A 19906-nucleotide genomic window follows, 5' to 3' on the forward strand; every position below is an offset into this window, starting at 1 on the left:
CACCAAATATTCAATTATTTCTTTTCAATTTTATATTTCATTTACTTTTTCATCATACTAATTTTTTGTATTTTATATATTATTATACAAAATTCTAAATAAAAACTAGAATAAATAGAAATACAAAAGAAATACATATTGAAATGAATACATACAATATTTTTGAAGAAAAAAATAACTATATAAGGAAAAAATATATGAAAATACAAATATATTTCTTAAATGACTATATAGATAAATTCGGCATACCTATTGAAATGAATACAAACTAATAAAAAACTATAATAAATATAAATAGAATATATTGTGGAATGAATATAATTTTAAAAAGGTAAAATTCTGGAGAAAAAAAAAACAAAATTTATATTTAATTTGAAAATGTAACTGATGAAAAAATTAAGGATGCTTGCCTTTTTTTGAAATATTCCCTCCTTAATTTTCTCCTTTTTGTTATTAAATAATTATATTCTTTAAATAAAAATAAATAATAAAAATATACATAACAAACTAAAATGACATTTTTACTAAATATTAAAATTGTTGATAATGAGTCCTCTTAAATGCTAAAATATTGACATTTTAAAAAATTTCCAAAGTCAGTACAAGAAAATTGAATTCTCAGCCCAACAATGAAGCCCAAGTGATGCCCAAAGGGAGACAACAATAGTAGCTTATTTACATAGCCCATAAGGTACAGGCCGCCATCTTCTTCGGACTTCACTTATGAATTCTACTCGATATTATACAAAGTTTTGAGTCAAGTTCTATTGAATTCCATATTGACAATTGATCGGTATGTACCTGAAAATTTTCACTAATTGTTCAGTCTTGAACACAAAAAATATACAAATGCAGATTGGGATGGAGAACTGGTTCAGGAACAATCACTCCAAGTGGGAGCTTAAAATAATGAATCCAAATAGCACATATAGTTATACACCCACAATATGATACATTCATCGACAGCAAGATGCAAAAATAGATAATTTCCAGAGCTAAAAACAAAACACCTTCCCACCTGTGACCTGACCCTGCTTACTGATTCACTTTTCACCTCAAAACAATTGATCGGTTCAGTTAAATATTTGATTTCCAGAAACAGTGCCAGTTCTAGTTCTACAAATAACCAGCTTCGCACTTGTAACCGTCTTCTATTCACTTCTCATCCCAACTTTGGCAACATGAGTGATTGGTGCAATTTCACCAATATACAGTTGCCTCTCTAACAAAGAGATGAGATCTTGTAACTACTTTCACATAAGAAACAGTTCATGTCGTCTACAGCAGGTCACTCTTTGAGACAGTTTAAATCCTCATCAACAGAGTTCTCAGTATAAATTCAATGTCAGGTCACTTTAGCACCATGCTGGCTCAAGCGAAAGCTCAACCTTTAAGCGTGTAATCATGAGCATCTTAATCTAATCCTTGTTTACATGCCACCTTAATGGGCTAACCACCCAACCGGTGATAGGATTTTTTCTGCGAACTCTTGATGTTCTATGAGAACCACTTTGTAAACGTTCAAGGATGGTGTATGTGATTGAATCAGCTGCCAAACCTTGTTCCTTCAGTTTTGCATATAAACTAACAGCTTCTGAAGTTCTCCCACTTCTCTCGAGACAGTCAAGTAAGATATTGTATGTCACTATGTTAGGATAACAGCCAGCTGCAAGCATTTCATCGAATAGCCGACGTGCCATCTCAACTTTTTCAGTCTTCCCAAAGCACTCAATGAGAGTGCTGTATGTTACAACATCAGGATTCAAGCCCTTCTCCTGCATCTCAATGAATTTCATGTGTGCTTCATCAATGTCTCCGTTCTTTCCCAGACAATTTATCAAGGAGTTGTAGGAGACAATATCAGGTTTACAATTGCTATTCTCAAGTTCTTCAAAAATCTTGAGAGCTTCCCCAACCTCCCCCGCTCTACCAAAGCTAGATATCAAAATGTTATAAGTAAATATGTCTGGTGTGGGGCCATCCCGTTTCATCTTTTCATAGAGATCATGAAGATGAGGAATCTGCTTTAGCTTCCCAAGTGCAGAGAAGACGGTATTATACATGAAGCTATCTGCTTGTACTCCCTTTTCATTCATCTTATTCAGCAAATCAATAGCCTCAGTTACTTTCTTAGAGTTGCATAAGCTCTCTAACATGGACAAGTAGGCATCACGATCTCCTCTATCATGGAAGCTCCACATATTGCAAAACAACCTATGAGCTTCGCTTGCATGGCCTATTTTACTCAACGTTCTAACAAGATATGCGTATATCGATTTATTCATGTATCTCTTAGATATTTCCACAACTTCATCAAGTCTTCCAAGTTGCCCTTCTGCGGCCAATACATTTAAAATAATACTGTAAGTAAATTCATTGGGCCGGCAACTATTCTCCACCATCTTAGAGAAGACGAAGATACTCTTATCAACCATATGGCCTTTGGCAAGAGCTTCGATCATAGTATTATAAGCAATTAAATTTGGTGAAATACCGTTAGACAGCATTTCCAAAAAGAAAGAAAGTGATTCCCCGGGCTTCCCTAATTTCCCAGTCATTCTAATCAGAATGGTATACGTATATTCATCAGGTTCGCAGTGCCACTTCTTCATGTCCTCGAAAACCTTGTGGACCTGATCAACCTGGCAAAGCGCTGCACATTAGATTCATTAGCAAAGCAGAACCATATTCATCATATATTTCAAGACTCACGCATGAAGTGGACTCAAAACACCTCTATAGCATTTTCAAATGCATGTATACAGTTTATTAAGTATTTTATCTCAGAGACAATTATTACATTTATCAGATAGAAAAACCCAATAATAAGAGATCTGACCATACTTGTATTGTTCCAATACCAAGAAATAATGATGGCGTCTGTGATTAGAGACGGATTTATTTGTAGATAGATGAATCAAAGCTTTCTTTCGACTTTTTTCAATTGAAATCAAGACTTTTGCCAACCCTCCCATTTCCCAAAGGAGGACATGTCGAAACACTCACCCATTCCTTAGTGAAAGAAGAATTCTACTTTATGATTTAAAAAAAAATGCTTGTGCCTCGCCAACAAGACTTTGTTCGCAATGTAGAGGCATTTTCCCAAGATGTTGACCTTAAGACGCTTTATTCATATTATGCACTAACGACTAATAAAATATCTTTAAAGCATCTTAAAAATTGTTTCTAGTTTTTCAAAAGTATGTCCTTGCCGAAGGTTAATTGAAAAATCCTTCTCATAATAGCACTACATAGACTAGAAATCTTCCTATCCACCTTACAGTAAGATACTTCCTTCCTAAAAGAGCCAACATGTGTGTGCACACCAAGGTTTAGAATACTAGAGAAAGTTCACCATGTTCCACCTTAGTTGGACTATGAACTTTCATAGCCAAACTTGTGACTCTAGTTTTTCAACAGCTAAGCCACCCTTCTGGAGGTAAAATTAATGAACTTCATTTTGCATAACTATTCCTTTTCTATTTTGTGTATAACTAAGACAGCTTGTTTTCATTGAATTGGTATACAAAGTGCACAAACTCAGTAAGGATTCACATTTCAGAAGGAGAAACATGATATGAACCATCTATCCCAAACTTAGTGTTTATTGTATTCATTAATTTCAAAAATTGAAATTAAAGACGACGTCTTTTTCACCATATGTTTTTTTTTTTTAAAAAAAAAAGAATAGTTAATAATGCCACAGACAGTCTCAGACTGAAACTTGAAAACCTTAAACTCCAAAAACACTGAATAATATGAGAGACAATCACAAAGAAGAAACCTTTTGGTCCCTAGCAAGAGCATCAAGAAGCATGTTGTATGCAAATATATCCAATCTGTACCCACGTCTCCTCATTTGTTGGTAAACTTCCAAAGCCTTGTCGGGATTGCACAATCTGATATAGGCTTGTAAAAGACACTTATAACTATAGCAATTCAACTTCAAATCCCATTTTTGAACCAACCCCAAACACCTAGTTAGCTCATTAACACCATTCCCTTGGCCGTCACCAAATGTACCAATAAGAAGATTAACAGTGGATATGTTTCCCCGAATACCAGTGCGTTCCATTTCATCAACAATCTCGCGGACGCAATCGAGCCGGTTCGGAAGAGAAGATTTGGAGAGGATGAGAAGGATGCGGTTGTAAGTGAAGCAGTCATGGCGGAATTTAGGGATTTCAGAGGGGCAAAATCGGAAGAAGCGAAGAGCAAGGTTTGGAGACTTGAGGGATTTGAGAACTTCAGAAGCTTCAGAGGGAGTTAGGGTTATTGTCAATGTATCCAGATAGTCAGATAAGTCAAGGAAAGGATCAGAAGAAGGGGAAGGACGTGACTTAAGAATCTGGGAGACCTTACAGATTAGGTCACGGCGGGGGAGAGCATAGCCTCTGGAGTCGGTGTGAAGAGTAGGGGCATCCACTTCGACGGCGAATGAACGGCCATCTTCAGCTTCCACCACTACTCTGCCACTGTACTTGGTGGCCAAGTATCGGAACTGCTGCCGGTAAATCAGCCGGAGCCGGTGACAGGGATGCCTGAGCTGCATGAATTATTTTGTTATGTTAAATTGGGCACAGACAGGAGGAAGAGTAAAGGAACCCAGCACCAGTCTATGGACTGTTTTACCTAACGGCCCATCTCCCATTGGGCCGAGGCTCTTAATGGACTTCAGGAATTTAATATATATGTATACAGAAGATACACATTCACTAATTAGTTATAAACACGGAGATATCAAACGCTTGTGCCAATTTATAGATGCTAAAAGAATTAGGTGAGAAAGTTTAGATAATTTGTCTATGTTGATATACAGTACTGCGTGCAAAATGATACAACTCTGCGCAAAAATTACAAGGAACAGCCTAGATAATCTACACATAAAAAACTCGGTACAACCAATATCTCAGCGTTTTCTGAACACAATGTTTATCATCTCCTTCAAATTCCTGCAGGCCACAATCTCAGTATCTCCAAGATCTAAAGCTGACAGTAATGTTTCAGCTGATTTGGGAATTATACATTTCTTGTATCCCAGCTTCACCACTGTATTTATCCTTTTGTCCATTCTTGGTACCTATTTTTTTTTTTTTTGAAAGGGGAACAAACAAAAGTAGATTAGAACAGGAGGAAGAGGAAGAGGAAAAGATCGTGTCTTGTGCACGGTGGGCTAATATGGTGAATCATACGATCTCCAGCTAGAAACTGTAATGCTTTTTCTTGAGAACCAAATGGCCTACTGTTGTATGCAGAGAACAAAATTAATTATTCATTCCTAGCAACAGTTGTGTATGCATGAATTATAGTCCTTTATTTTTTATAACAGAGAAAATGGAAGACCATAAAAGCATATCTCTGCCTTTTTCTAAAAAATATATATATTGATATCAACTGGCTTATTCAAATTTGAGGATGCTATTTGATCTCAATGCATTGTATGAAGGGTCCACATAGCACCCTCTAATTTGAGAAAGCCATGTTATCAGGACGCAAAGTCCAAACTTTTACAAAAAAAATACTTTCAAGTGTACAGAAAGTTGGAGAAGGAGGGTTGGGTAAGTATACATACCATACGAATTTCACCACCAAGGCCAATTTCCCCAATGAATGCAATGCCCACAGGAAGAGGGAATTCCAAAAAACTGAAAAGGACACAGCACACATGCTTACAAACATCTACATACTTGACGGGAAATGTAAAAACAATTACAAGAAGTATGACAAATGCAGAAATCCACTAGTCTATTTCCCTCTCAAGAGTGATATCACCCTTGTGGCGTAAAAGAAGGTTCCAATTCATGTTAAAGAAGGATAACCTCAATTTGACTGTTTATACTGAAAACCAGCACTATCATCAACTTCAGCAAAGCCATGCACAAATCTGTTTGTTTTACTTTAATAGGGGCTAGGGCATTGGTCATGTGTTCCACATTGTTTTGCTTACAGCTCGGCAAATTTATCTTCCAATTCAAGACAAAGCAATTTCATGTCATCAAGAAAAACTGCTTGATTTTTTCTTCTTCTCCATTTCTGTTCATTCACTTCCCTCTTTGTCTTTTACATGGTAAGATATTAATGTACAGAAAACGTCCACTAGTATCAGGTATTCCTTCGTAATTAATGTGACACCATTTAGCCAGCATGGAGTTTAAGCTGTCTATTTGACTTCTATGTTATACAAGAACTAAAGCAAATTAATATTTTCAAAGTTAGTTGCAGGAAAAACACCCCATCAAATAATATGTTTGATTAATTGAAAGAATTTGACCTTTTAAAAATTGTGGAAGCTGTGTAAAATAATAATAATACAAATTGAGACAGAGAACTATGTTGGTTGTCGACCTGAGCAGACTGATGACTAGTATATATCAAAAGAATACCTGCTGCAAATTGCTGCTGCTACTGCAAGATCACCAGCAGTCTCAGACAGGCTAACACCACTGACAACATTGAGAAAAACGCCCTATAATCAAATTAAACAAAAACTATATCAAAGATCTAAATAATATATCAGATTGTAACAGAAAACAGAAAGTATGTATACACTGAGAAACCAAATATATATAATGGAGGACCAAATCAAAGAAATACCAGATAAGACATCCTACAGAGAAATCTGTATAGTAAAAGTGAATCAATTACATTAAAAATTGCCAAATGCTTTAGTATATGTTAATGGTGCTCCTAATAGCCTAGTCTTTTTAAGTTGGTAAAGGTTTTTCGAGATCAGATAGATCATAATACCAGTTCATTTGCATGAATGATCTCTCTTCTATTATGAAAACTGGCCATTATGTTGCCAAGAAAGATCCAGAGTCATGTGAAAGCCAGTTGATGGAAAGTAACAAAAAACTTTAAAATACAACTATCAAAGGGATCACAATGAAGGTAAAACAAGAACAAACTAAGATTTAGATTGCTTAAGTCATTTACCATAATAGACTTTATGGGGTTACTGTAATCCACACAATCTAAAAGTCATATGCAGCACATAGAAAAGAAGCCATAAAATGAAGAAAGTATTGGGGAAAGGTTCATTAGAATCATTACATTCTCTTGCAGCTTGAGACCAGCTTGCTTTATAAGAACCTGAATACAGCAGTAAAGAAAACGTTATTTGCAAACTTCAGCATATCTGATCCAAAATACTAGCTCATGGCATCTGAATTGTTCAGTTTCAGGAAATGAAAAGGACATATCAACAATTTCCAAGAGTATTAAATGGTTTCTGTACAGTAATTAAGAACCAATTAATTTGCAATCTTCAGCATATCTGATTCCAAAGAAATAGCCCATGGATTCTGAATCATTCAGTTACAGGAAAACGACAAGGGAATATCAACGATTTTCAAGAATGGCATGTGCCACAAGTTTCAGCACATGTAATTTCCTTGCAAAATTTCTTTACGAGTTCATTTAAACTCTGGAAGGAGTAATCACTCACTGAAATTATCATCTCAGCTCTGCCAGCTTGAACACCATTTACTTGTCTTGAGACAGATGAACCAGCAACACACAATGCCTACATGGATATAAACTTTATTCAATCGATAAAAGAATGTATGATAAAATATTACATTAGAACTTAGAAGAGCAGAATCTTATAAGGCCATCTGATGGCCATTGACTTGAAAAAAAAACATTAGAAGCACAGATTCATGTGGCCATAACTAGAGAGATACTTGCTTAAATCAGAAGCTCTTCCTTCCCCTCATTGGTACACCTGTGCAGTTGTCATAGCTTTTGGAGAAAAATGTAGAGAAGATGTTGCATAAGGAAATATCACTACACCATTTTTGTTTCCAGGACCTGATTCTAGCTCCATTGCTCACTTTGATGTTTGTCATAGCAATTCCACCCCCACCACCCCAATATCTTTGTCATACCCCTCCAATTCCCTCATATCTTTGTTATACCCCTTCATAGTCCTACCCCATAAGGCATGGTATTTAATCAGTCCTTCATTGTCCTTGGGTTCCATATTTGTCTATGATGAACCTTCTTCACAACCCTTGGTTCCACTTGAGCATAAAAAAGTCACATGTTAATTGCTAGACTAGGTTGGCACTCTGCACTCAGCAGATTTATACAAAAATGATAATTACAAGAACAATAACTAATAAATGTGATTATCGGGACTCTGGTGAAATATGCAGGATGTATATTGGAAAGATAGCATGACAGACTTTATCACCTAACTACTGGAGTAATCTCTGATAAGGGGGAACCCTCCTTTCTGTTTTTGCACAAGGAGACCTATTCTGTAATTATCAGAACTAGCTTAGTGCTTGGCAGCTTACATCAAGAGATACCCAAAAACAAATTATTACATAATGACATATCACATACCTGAATTTCAATAAGAAAGGCTCGAGATCCATCCATAATTACAGTAACAGCTAATCCAGCCAGAAACTCAGAATCCGACTGCTGTTCACTTAGAAACATTTCACTTGGGTTTGAAACAGCCTGCAAGCCTGATTGTGACATTTCAAACACTCCAAGCTGCAAGCAGAACATGTCAGAGCCCAAAAGACAAAAAATACATTTAAAAAAAAGATTCAGGAAGTCACTAGGGATGGTCCAAATATTCACTATGATGTTTGATAATCACAACTAGTCCTGAGATGAGATCCTACAAAGAGAATAGCATAATCCATACTGAAGGAGTTTGAGAAATCTTTTGACAATTTTACTCTATATTAAGTCAGGCCTCTTTTTTGTCCTTCAAATTAAACTTTTGGAAAATCTTCAACCATGAGAAAAGTGATAACCTTTCTCAATCAGGATATGCTGACCAGATAAGAAGGATAACCTTCTACTAAACTTGAAACTAACTGATTCATGCAATGCATAGATCTTCCTTTTAAGTTTCCCCTTATCTCCCCATCAAACAATGAAAAAGAAGCTCTGTCTCAAGTCCCATGAACATCTAAAATCATATAGAGCATTTCAACAAAAGGAAAGAACAAGAAAAATGAGCAGAAGCATCTGAATACCTCATCTGTGGATCCAAATCGATTCTTCACTGAACGAAGTAAACGATGAGATGAACACTTCTCTCCCTGCAATTTTCAATGTGTGACCCGAGCATTGATGAGAAGCAGATATGGCATAATCAAAAGCAAGAATAAGAACCTCCTAAAGGAAGGAAAAACAATAGAGAAAGTTCTTCTACGGCGGATGTGTAGTGCTCTGTCTTGCAAGAGCGGACTCCAGACACATTAAATTCTAAATGCAACCAAAAGAAAATATGCACAAACATAACTTATTATCTCTATTAAGTAAAAAAGGGCATGCAAACGAGCCAATGAAGCCACAAATTATAAAGGATACACCCAAATGTTCATGGACTCTGAATAAATTAACCAAGCATTCTACACTTGATCACTAAAAAAAATAGGCACTTTACCATACAGCATTACAAGCATGAGCACATGGTTTCATCTTCAGTGTCAAAACTCAGAACCATATCAAAATCTCTTTATTCTCTTTAAAAGATAAATACAAGCTAGAAAAAAACATGTGTATACAGCAAATAACATCAGAGTAGGAGAAGATACTGCTCAAATCTGAAATTCAGAAGGTACCAACTTCCATATAGAGAACAACATCAACTATGTGTTCCAAGACTCGAGGACCAGCTATTTCTCCAGATTTAGTCACATGTCCAATCTGAAATTTCCCAAGTTTAGTATCAGATCAACAGATAAATAACTGGCAAAGAGAATAGAGGAAGATTTCTCTAAACCTATCAAAAGATTCTGGCTGCTGACAACATATCATCAAGTCAGAAAACAAATTTTTAGTTGTGCATAGGTTCATACGACAAAGCAAAAATTTATCCATCGAAGAGAAAAAAAAGTATATCCTCTGATAAAGGTAATCGAGATGATACCTCTCAAATAAAGGTGAAACTCTTCTTATCATTTTTACCTCTGTCATAAAAAATACTAAAAAAAATATTGAGATAATTTAATTTACTTTTGCAAAGGAGGAGAGGGTAATTAAAGAAAGCCACCTAACGTGACAAAAAAGACAAACAACCTTAAATTAAGTTACAGCAATAAATATATCAACCAGATGTCTTAAGTTAAAGCACAGTGCTCAATTGTTCATCCTCACCAGAAACACAGGGATATTGGTCTTCTTGGCAAACCGCAGCAACACTTCTGTGCATTCTTTTACCTGTCATGAATGAATCAGCGTTAAGTAAGATCACTGAACACCATAGTGAGAAGCAATTTAATGGTTGTCTATCTCAGTAGTTTGAAAAGCAGGTAAACAAAGCTTTATCAAGACATTCTTTAGAGGCAAAATCTTTTCCGGAATCTCCATTAGCACAGCTGCCTTGAGACAGAGAATTTATTTATAGGAAGCTCCTTCACATGATAGCTTTCAATAACAAATGACTTTAGATCTACCCTCCCATTCAAATGGATAAAAAGTTCGGATGAACTCTAAGTAAAACTCTCACTACTACAAAATATAGCACAAAACAGTGAACCTGTGATAATACAAAAGGTAGGTAGTACAAAACAGTGAACCTGTGATAATACAAAAGGTAGGTAGTACAAAACAGTGAACCTGCGATAGACCACCTGCACTTCCAGTTACTCCTCTCAGATATACTGTCTGGATGGAATCAATTACCAAAGCTCGCAGTGGGAGAGTTTGGGTCTTTTCCAAAATATCCTGAAGAAAGACGGCAACATGGAATAAAACATAAATACATCAGATTTATTCACTCTAACCATCTGTTAAACAATTATCTCATTCTGCAACCTTCAAGTAATCCAGGTTATTTGTTGAACAAATATGCAAAGGACCTAGCCTTTACAAGAGAAACGAAGCACTTGAACTAATACAAAGCTATCTTTCATCATTGACAAAGATAAACGGCCTATCTTCCATTAAATGATCATTTTTATAGCTTGCATGTTTAAAGATCATAAAGATAAAAATATTGATATTCCCATCCTTCCTACACTTATAGAATCCTTGAGTGAGATGCAACTTCGGCTAAACATTGGTCACATCTAAGAATATCATAAGTTGGTTCAAAAAATAAAATGGAAGTACAACTAGAAAGATATTTTGGTAAAAACATGCAAGGTAACATACCACTAACTTTATGTTCTAGGGTCGGCAAAATCAGCTTGTCTCCAACTAAACAAAGACTAAAAACATTTTACACCTAGTTAATTATGTGATGAAGTACTGAGGACGACTAGTAAGTTGAAGCTTTTGATTATTACAAGCCTATAAGGTGAAGCTTGCATGATATAACAAAGAGATATGTGGAAAATTAAGAGCATGGATAACATGGTTTGTTTTCATTTTTTTGTAGTGCAATTGTTTATTCGAAGCCTCTGCAACAATAAAAAGGTAACTATAATGTGTCAGCATGCACATTAATCCAACTGCAACTGTTAGAACCACTAATCAGTTCCCATCTAAAGGTTCAACTTTAAATCTTCCTCCTTCTCAGATCATATGAAGTCTAATCTTGCACTGTTTGTTTTAATGAACCTAGCACCCATGTTTGCATCGCCGCAGTCAAGCTAGTTATCTTAAGCTCAACTTGCTACACTTTCAAGGGGACAAGGGTCGGAAAGGTCCTCATGTTTTACCTCTAGTCATAGTTGTCCCACCACAAGCCAATTTAAGACTACTGGTCAACTATCAATTTGAACAACTACTTAAAAAGGTCAACCATACCAAAAATAAAATTGAAATTCATAATTATTGAATGATATAAAGGGGTTAACCTCAACATCTGTACTCGCATATAAAAATAGTTCATCTGTCCCGATTCTCATCCGATCTGCTCTGTTCCCAATTTGCTCAATACTCTGGCATGCAGATGACTCAAGACAGTAAGATACCAATATTTTTCAAGAGCATAAAATTGCACACAAGGAAAAAGACTTATTTAAACAAGAAAGATAGGATATAAATTTGGAAAATTTGCCATCAACACTTCCCCAAAAAAATTTCATGTATTTTAAGGCAAAAGACAAGTATCTGCACTCAAAAAGAGTGTGCTCCCTCAAATTTACTGAACTTGAAATCATGTAGTTTTTTTATACAATTGCTATTCCTATTCCCTTTTCCAGATAAATCAATCACTTCTCCTTCATGAACTCATGCCCTTGGTCTAAATTTCAGTTTAGCAGATGCAACATATCAAAAGCTTCAAGAAGAATAATGGCACTGCCCAATTAAGAAGGATAATCACCCACCTCTTCCCCAGACACATAGAGAACTGGTGCTGGTCCCCCCATATCACACCCCTCTGCAACTATGGCTGCAATCTTGCAATAGAGAGTAAGATAGTTAAAGTGATTGGAGAATAAAAGAGAACTCCGAAAAATATGACCTAAAACGAAAAACTTATGTCGCACACAGCATCATACCTGTAAAAGTAATGTGCTCTTACCAACACCCGGATCACCGCCAATTAAAACTAAGCAACCTGCAACATAGAAAGGTGAAAAAAATGAATTGGTCCTTGTTGAGAAGGTAGAGACCAACTTACCTATTAAAGAAAAAAATTAAGACCAAATAGCTCTCAATAATTCAAAGTCAAAATGCTCCACGAAAGCAATGGGAACAGTTAAATTGTGAGAAGCAGAGACTAAAGGCAACCTAGAGAGTGACTGTACATTTAGCAGCATTTATTTATCTGCAGGCATAGATTTAAAGTTGGTTGATGCTCCTAATCCATCTGTGGTACAGTTCAAGGTGTAGCCTACCATAACAAATACAGGTAAAAAAGAATTACAGAATGCAACAACTCTGGAAGCTTTCCTTTTTAATTTGCAGGTGGATAACTAAGTCTTTTATATATAATATACTCTGGCTTCTAGCAAAATTGCAAGGTTAAAGTGAACGCTGTAGTAACCGAATTTCATTAATAACAGAGTAGCAAGCTGACTACATTACTTTAATCGTTGCTGGAATTCTTACAGAATAGCATAGATACTTGGGTCCACAAATTCATGCCTCATGGTCATTAATAAAAGAGTAGCAAGACAAAATGAACTTCATGTAAAAGCAGGGTCTGAACATGGCAGTACCTGGCACAAGACCACCACCAAGTACTCTTCCTACTTCAGCTCCAAAAAGGCCAGACCTATAACAAGACCATTAATTCAGAGTGTTTATTGACATTTATCAATGATCTCCCTATATTATATATGAACCTTAAATGGCCAAAAGAACTCATCCAAAGATATGACTTTAGAAAGAGGCAGTAGCATTCATTTTCAAATTCAGTGTTCCACTAGAATCGAATTGATATACGACAGTCCACCTTGTCCTACACTCTTGTCAAAATTTCACCTAATCTAAACATTCACTCATTCGAGCAGCTAGAAAACTTGGTAGATATTCCAACTAAAACATAGACAGGATTAGTATATATCAATAAACTAGAAAGTCAAAATCCTGACATCGTATGCATAATAAATAGACAAACTCAAATTCAAGTTGGTACAAACTGTCACTTCACTTACAGAGGTATTCGCCAATTCGATTGATTAATCCCCTTATTCACATCCGTCAATTTCGTGGGCAAAGCTCTAACAGACTGATGAGGCAGCCACGACCTTGTCACATTCTCTAAAACCTCAAACCCACTCGTGAGATGCTCTACACCTTCAGAAAACCGCTTCATAGTATTCACCCCATTACACTGCTTACATATCCCCCACCACTGTCCATCATCATACCCACAATCAGAACACACCCACACTGTTTTACTCTTGCCTTTCCCCTTCTTCTTGTTCCCATTCCCTGTAACCTCATAAACCCTACTCTTTGAACCCAAAACATTGGAGTAATTTGCACTCGATTTAGACTCCCTTTGCGGAACATTCTCACCACTAGGGTTTTCTCTAGCAGCTGAAGGAGCGGCCCAGCCCTGTACGGCGTCGTTGGTGAGAGCTGTGGACTCTTCAGGGAAGTGTTTCCGGCGAGTAAAGTGAAACTGGCGAGAAGTGTTTATGATAGTGAAACGGAGAGATGAAAGGGGGTTCGTTGGGGGGAGATTGAGCAAGTGTTTTTGGAAACGGAGAGCTCTTAGTGCTTGCATGTTTGGTACTTGCATTTACAGAGAAAATGGAGGATTCCGGGAGTTTTATAGGCGCAAATTTTGAACAGAGCACTCTCACTGACTGTTAAACGGCGGGAACGGAAACTCCCCCTTATTAGCTTTTTGCTAACTTTTGTTTTTTCTTCTTCCCGTTTTCAATATTGTACATTGTATATTTGTATTCACCCACTAAATTCATATTGTGTTTGAACAAAACAAACTAATTTTTTTTTTCATTTTTGTGTCGGAATTCAAAAAAATTGTCGGGCATGACTAATAAATATAAATATAATAAGAATAATAGTATATACGTTCTACGCAAATTGAATCTCGAATGGATGGAGAATTTATGATTCATACTTTATAGAAATAGTAAATGATACTTATCTCTCATAATTTATTTGAAAAACGTGTATACTATATATAAAATAAATATTGGTTGAGATGCAATATGTTTACTTAGGAATAATAGAGTTAAAATTCAACCATCTTTAACTCAAGTAGGACTTAAACGTTTATAGATTATTTTTAAAATAGATAATTCTATTTCCTTTCGAAAAAAAATAACTTAGTACAATTGAAGATTAAAAGGCAATGTAACTAGAATATTTGGCATTATATATGTTTGTTTTTTTAAAAAATAGTTACATAAATTTAAAATCTGTCAAAAAAAAAAAGATTAATATCAAATCTAAATTATATTCATTAATGGATTAAAACAAAAGTTTATGCTTTTTTCGTCGAATGACACATTTATCGATATCAAACGTAACATAAAAGCATTAAAATTGTATTTTTTGGTTATTTAGAAAGACATTACTAAAAACTACTCACCTAAAACATTTGAAGTAAATTTTTATTTTTTTTTTAAAAAAAAACAATTTGTAATTCAAAAAGATGTTTGAATTTTTTAAATCAAGAACAAATGAAATCCAAGATAACATTTTTTAATATTCAATTTAATCTAAAGCATGCTCATTCGGTAATAGATATATTCAATTTAATCTAAAGCATGCTCATTCGGTAATTAGTTAAAAAAAGAAAATTGTATATAAAAATAAATTATTAATTTAAATTAAATATTATAAATATATTTTAATTTAATTGTATCTTATAGCAAATTATTGCTATTTTTGCCTCTCTCCATGGTGGAATCTCGCTCGTCACTCTCTTTTGGTGGCATCTCGCTCGTCTTTCTCGCTTTTATACAAACACAAATGTATAAAATGCGTTTGTGTTTCTATTTGTATAAAGCGAGAGAAAATTGTTTATATACATGTATTTTCTTTCCCTTTCCCAGATCTCGCTCGCCGCTGTTTCATATATCGCTCATCACCCTCGTCTCTCTCGCTTATACAAACAGAAACGAAATGTATAAATTGCATTTCTGTTTGTATAAAGCGAGAGAAAATTGTATCCAAATAGATTTGTCTTCGTCCTACACATTTATAATTATACAACATAAATATTTCTCTACGCAATTTTCTTTTGTCTTTCTTTCTTTCTCGCTTTATACATACACAAATTATATAATTCATCTTTTGTATACAACTATTTTTTTTTGTATATGTATAACGGATTATACAATTAGTTTCTTTGTATATGTATAGCGAGTTATAATTTACTTTTTATATATATATATATATATATATATATATATAACGAATATACATATTTATGTTTATTATAAAGCATAATTATGCAAACTATAGCTATAATATACGAATATAATTTTTATATTGATATAGGTGAAAGTTACTCTAGTTAAAATGGTTAGTAAAATTGTCCATCTAAGAAGAATTAATCTAAATAATGACCTATTAAATGCTTAAATTTAAAATATCTAACATATAATCAATCAATATATAATTTATATATATTGACCAAAAATAAGTAAATAGTGAAGTATGTATGTGTTTAAAAATGTCTTTTTAAAATATTTTTTTCACTTTCACAAAATAAAAATAAGACATTGTAGAATTATAGGGATAAATTATTGTGGCATTGGTTATATATGGGTAAAAATTCCAAACATCAATACTGGGCCCAACACTGGATAGTCCACGATTTTTTTCCCCAATTATAAACACCGGCTCCAACTATACGCACCTTGACCCGCTCTATATCACGTTAGGGTTTTGAGAATTGGAGCACATTCTTGAAATTGCACTGCAGAACCCCTTTGTCCAGTTTCAGATTTTTGAGAACCAAAAATGGGGAAAGCAAAAAAGGCTCCCAAATTTGCAGTGATGAAGAAAATGGTTACTCACAAAGCAATCAAGGAGTGAGTTATTGTGTTGATTCCCTCTTTCGCGCATCTATTATCGTATTTGGTTTTCAATTTTTTTTGAATTTTAATGATGTTTTAATTTCAGGCATAAAGAGGCAGTTTTGAACCCTAATAAGAAAGATTTAACTAAAGAGAAGCTCCCAAGAAACGTGTAAGTTTGTTTTTTAGCTTCAATTTCTAATTTAAAGCAAAGGACTTTGTTGATTTTGAATTTGAGTTGCTGGTTATGTGTTTCAGGCCTTATGTTTCTTCTGCACTCTTCTTCAAGTACAACACAGCTTTAGGGCCGCCGTATCTTGTTTTAGTTGATACTAACTTTATTAATTTCTCTATTCAGAATAAAGTAAGTGGCTTCTTTTTAATTTTTGTAAAGTAAAATAATTTGTTAATTGTTTCACAGTTTTGGTGTCGTCTCCTCTATATATTATTCCACCCAGCATTAAGCCTTCAAGTTTTATATCTTGTTTGTACCATAATACGTGTTAGGAAAAATATAGGATTCTTAAAAAAATCTCGCATCAGAAACGTTTGAGTTGTTGAGAATTTTTGTGGATAAAGGGTTGTGACATCCATTATGCTTTAAACTTTCCGTGCTTGGCAGCTAGAAATCAACTGAGTATCATATAGCTTAAGATATATAACTATATAGGTGAGAGAAGTGCGTGCTTAGCTTTATGGTGCCCGGAATGATTTAGAACAACATAGGTTTTCTTCTATCAGATTCATTGTTTTTCCCTTCCTTTATTTTCCAATAAGTAGAATGTGGGTTCCTTTCTACAAAGAAATCCGAAGACAGTGGTTGCTAGTGAACAATGTGGATTATATATGATTTTTTTGGCTCTCTGGCTAATGATTTCTTTTACTTGATATATTTTATATTTCTGATTTGTATGACTAAGTTGATCGAGCTTGACTCTTCTGTTTCAGTTGGACCTGGAGAAAGGGATGATGGATTGCTTGTATGCCAAATGTAAGTTACCTCATCACTAGGTGGTTTCTCACTTTCCCCATCCCCGCTTCTTTATCACTATCTTCCCTTGGTCGAATACATTTATGTTTAAAGTATTGAGGTACATAATGGTTGTGTCTAAAACATTGTCAAAATGAAATGAGATAACTGTTTCATGGTATGGTAGTTGTTGTTTTTTTGTTTTAATTTTGAAAATTCTTGATGCAAGTGATTGCCACTGTGATCTATCTGAATTCATCACTAAAAATCCAAAGAAGAACTGGATTTGTATTTACAGAGAAGTCGCATTTTTCCGCTGAACATATTGTCCTTTCACAGGTACTCCTTGCATTACAGACTGTGTCATGGCTGAGCTTGAGAAGCTGGGTCAGAAATACCGTGTTGCTCTTAGGTACTTGTTTCAAGTTATCTTTTGATTCTATCACTAGTCAAGCTGTATTAAACTAAGTGCTGTTTAGTTTTGTCCCTTTTTTCTCACACTTGGGAAAGGTGGATGATTAGCTATAGCAACGGTTTTTGTAGAGAAACTACTTTCCCCGTATATATATTTAGCGATTCGAGGGTATTGTTAATTAGTTTTATGGTTAAAATTTTGTTTCATTTAATATCAACATAATAAAACAAACTATATTGTGTACATCTAAGGCTTAATCATTTCTTAGTCCTTCCTCGAATGCAAAGGGCGAAGAAATAATAGAAACTTTTTCACCTAAAAAGGGAAAAAGAAATATGCAAGCATTAGTAGAAGCTTTACCCCTTCACTTAGATAGTTATGAATTGATGAAATGACTAGTAGATAAGCAGGAATCACTTCTGACCCCCACATGTTGAAAAAAGTAAAAGGCCCTGAGACCAAAATAGACAATTTGACCTCAAGGAGATATAAGCTCTGCTCTAAGGATAAATGCAGAACAGAAGACCTTCTTGTGGATGGCCTGTATGTGCTCTTTTTTTTCTTTTTTTTTGGAACTATCGATATCATGAGTGCAAAGAATACTACCTTGCGGAGAATTTTCCAGATCAATAGCAGGACAGCTAGTATTATTGCCTTAAACTGTGTTTAGATTGAGCAAACGATGTTAACTAGTCATGCAGATGCTTTTTTCAGCTTCTAGTGATGATACCAGCATGGGTAACTTTGTGTAGTACTAAAGGATTTAAGTTTCTGTAATGTTTCGGAAGTTCTCTGCAAAGAATAAATCTGTTTCATCATCATTTCATTTAGATTATAATGTGAACTCCTCCCTTTCAACAACAGTAAAATTGGTGGCAAGAACATGACTTTTGGTTTTTGTCCTCATGATAATGGATGTTCTTATTCCCTTACATTTTTCTTTGTTGTAAATAGAATTGCAAAAGATCCCCGATTCGAAAGGCTTCCCTGTACTCACAAAGGGACATATGCCGATGATTGTATTGTTGAGAGAGTTACACAGGTATGATCTTAATCCATTGTGCATAATGTTCTCTGAAGTTGTTAGTTGTGTAAACCAATTTGTAATCCTACTGCATGTATGGATGATTTCATTCCTCTACAGCACAAGTGCTATATTGTCGCAACATGTGATCGAGATTTGAAACGTAGAATACGCAAGGTATGACAGATTAGCTCATATCCTCCTTTTCGTACTCTTTTCCTCTCTTCTGCTGTTTAACTATTGTATTTTGTTCCTCGTGTATATATTTATAAAAAAAACTGACATTTAACGTTGAATGATCAGGTCCCTGGTGTACCAATCATGTACATCACTCAACACAAGTACTCTATTGAAAGGTTGCCTGAAGCAACGATTGGTGGAGGTAAGGCCTACTCGTTGCATATATTGTCTCTTTCTTACAGCTGCAAAATATTTTACTCGGAATTTTCCAAGAATCTAAATTCGTAGCATTTATTGGGGTCGATAGGTTAGTTCCCCACCCCCACCCTGACATAATAAAAAGGGAACACACTTATCTTTTTCCAGTCAATTGTTTCTCGATTTCTCATCTAATCTCTTCTTCCTTGTATTTCTGCAGCTCCAAGATTTTGATGATATGGAAGCTAACAATGAATTCCCAAGCGCTGGATGGTGGTTCCAATTGCCTACGTCTTGTCACTACGACAAGACTTCCATCTCTCTGCAGTGTTGGATTATAATAGCTGAAACATCATTATCAATTTTGTACCTTAGGAATTTCTGTATCCCAATGATATGAATCTTTTTCATTTTTCTGGTTTCTGATAGAAAAGAAAATCCGCATTCGGATCTACTTGCGGTCTCTGTGTATATACTGTTGTGCTGAAGCGCATACCTTGCTACAGAACTATTATCAGTGCTATTAGCTGTAATTCCTCAGCCACAATGTCTCACCGCGAATGAATACACAGTTTGAGTATTTATCCATATCTTTGTTCAAAAATAGAATGTGATACTGGGGTTGAAATTTTAAATTACGTTAACTTCATAGAGTAATTGAAAAGAGGGCCTTTGAGCAGCTTTTGGCATTTAAATTTTCACTCTGATGTTTAGAGTTCGATTTTCCATTTTGTAGTAATAAATTTAAT

The 19906-nt window shown here is 34.9% G+C and overlaps 3 protein-coding genes across 3 annotated transcripts; 1 reads left to right on the plus strand and 2 right to left on the minus strand.

Annotated features, from left to right (window-relative positions):
* Nucleotides 1-794: 794 nt before the first annotated feature.
* On the minus strand, nt 795-4730 carry LOC101258245 (pentatricopeptide repeat-containing protein At1g51965, mitochondrial). The gene is made up of 2 exons (XM_004236348.5): nt 3785-4730; nt 795-2642 (listed from the first exon to the last, which is right to left on the minus strand). Exons 1-2 carry the CDS (start codon nt 4550-4552, stop codon nt 1419-1421), a joined length of 1992 nt encoding a protein of 663 aa, XP_004236396.1. The 5' UTR covers nt 4553-4730; the 3' UTR covers nt 795-1418.
* An 8-nt stretch (nt 4731-4738) lies between these two features.
* On the minus strand, nt 4739-14271 carry LOC101253170 (uncharacterized). The gene is made up of 15 exons (XM_004235588.4): nt 13524-14271; nt 13086-13141; nt 12423-12481; nt 12249-12320; nt 11775-11858; nt 10591-10698; nt 10129-10191; nt 9598-9678; nt 9003-9068; nt 8353-8508; nt 7448-7525; nt 7054-7092; nt 6384-6466; nt 5573-5645; nt 4739-5080 (listed from the first exon to the last, which is right to left on the minus strand). Exons 1-15 carry the CDS (start codon nt 14114-14116, stop codon nt 4910-4912), a joined length of 1782 nt encoding a protein of 593 aa, XP_004235636.1. The 5' UTR covers nt 14117-14271; the 3' UTR covers nt 4739-4909.
* Nucleotides 14272-16139: 1868 nt separating this feature from the next.
* LOC101252860 (uncharacterized) lies at nt 16140-19745 on the plus strand. The gene is made up of 9 exons (XM_004235587.5): nt 16140-16385; nt 16477-16542; nt 16629-16734; nt 17319-17361; nt 17680-17752; nt 18710-18797; nt 18900-18956; nt 19083-19161; nt 19378-19745. The coding sequence occupies exons 1-9, from the start codon at nt 16315-16317 to the stop codon at nt 19389-19391; spliced, it is 597 nt and encodes a 198-aa protein (XP_004235635.1). The 5' UTR covers nt 16140-16314; the 3' UTR covers nt 19392-19745.
* Nucleotides 19746-19906: the final 161 nt, after the last annotated feature.

Source organism: Solanum lycopersicum, chromosome 3, assembly GCF_036512215.1.
Source record: "Solanum lycopersicum chromosome 3, SLM_r2.1".
NCBI classification, from domain to species: Eukaryota; Viridiplantae; Streptophyta; class Magnoliopsida; order Solanales; family Solanaceae; genus Solanum; species Solanum lycopersicum.

Coding starts and splice junctions, on each gene's coding strand:
- LOC101258245 (XM_004236348.5), bottom strand. CDS start 4,552: ATGCAGCTCAGGCATCCCTGTCACCGGCTCCGGCTGATTTACCGGCAG. Junction 2,643..3,784: donor CTCTTGCTAGGGACCAAAAG/GTTTCTTCTTTG, acceptor GCGCTTTGCCAG/GTTGATCAGGTCCACAAGGT.
- LOC101253170 (XM_004235588.4), bottom strand. CDS start 14,116: ATGCAAGTACCAAACATGCAAGCACTAAGAGCTCTCCGTTTCCAAAAA. Junction 8,509..9,002: donor GATTTGGATCCACAGATGAG/GTATTCAGATGC, acceptor TTCTGCTTGCAG/CTTGGAGTGTTTGAAATGTC. Junction 7,526..8,352: donor CCTTTCTTATTGAAATTCAG/GTATGTGATATG, acceptor ATATCCATGTAG/GCATTGTGTGTTGCTGGTTC.
- LOC101252860 (XM_004235587.5), top strand. CDS start 16,315: ATGGGGAAAGCAAAAAAGGCTCCCAAATTTGCAGTGATGAAGAAAATG. Junction 16,735..17,318: donor ATTTCTCTATTCAGAATAAA/GTAAGTGGCTTC, acceptor CTTCTGTTTCAG/TTGGACCTGGAGAAAGGGAT. Junction 17,753..18,709: donor AAATACCGTGTTGCTCTTAG/GTACTTGTTTCA, acceptor TGTTGTAAATAG/AATTGCAAAAGATCCCCGAT.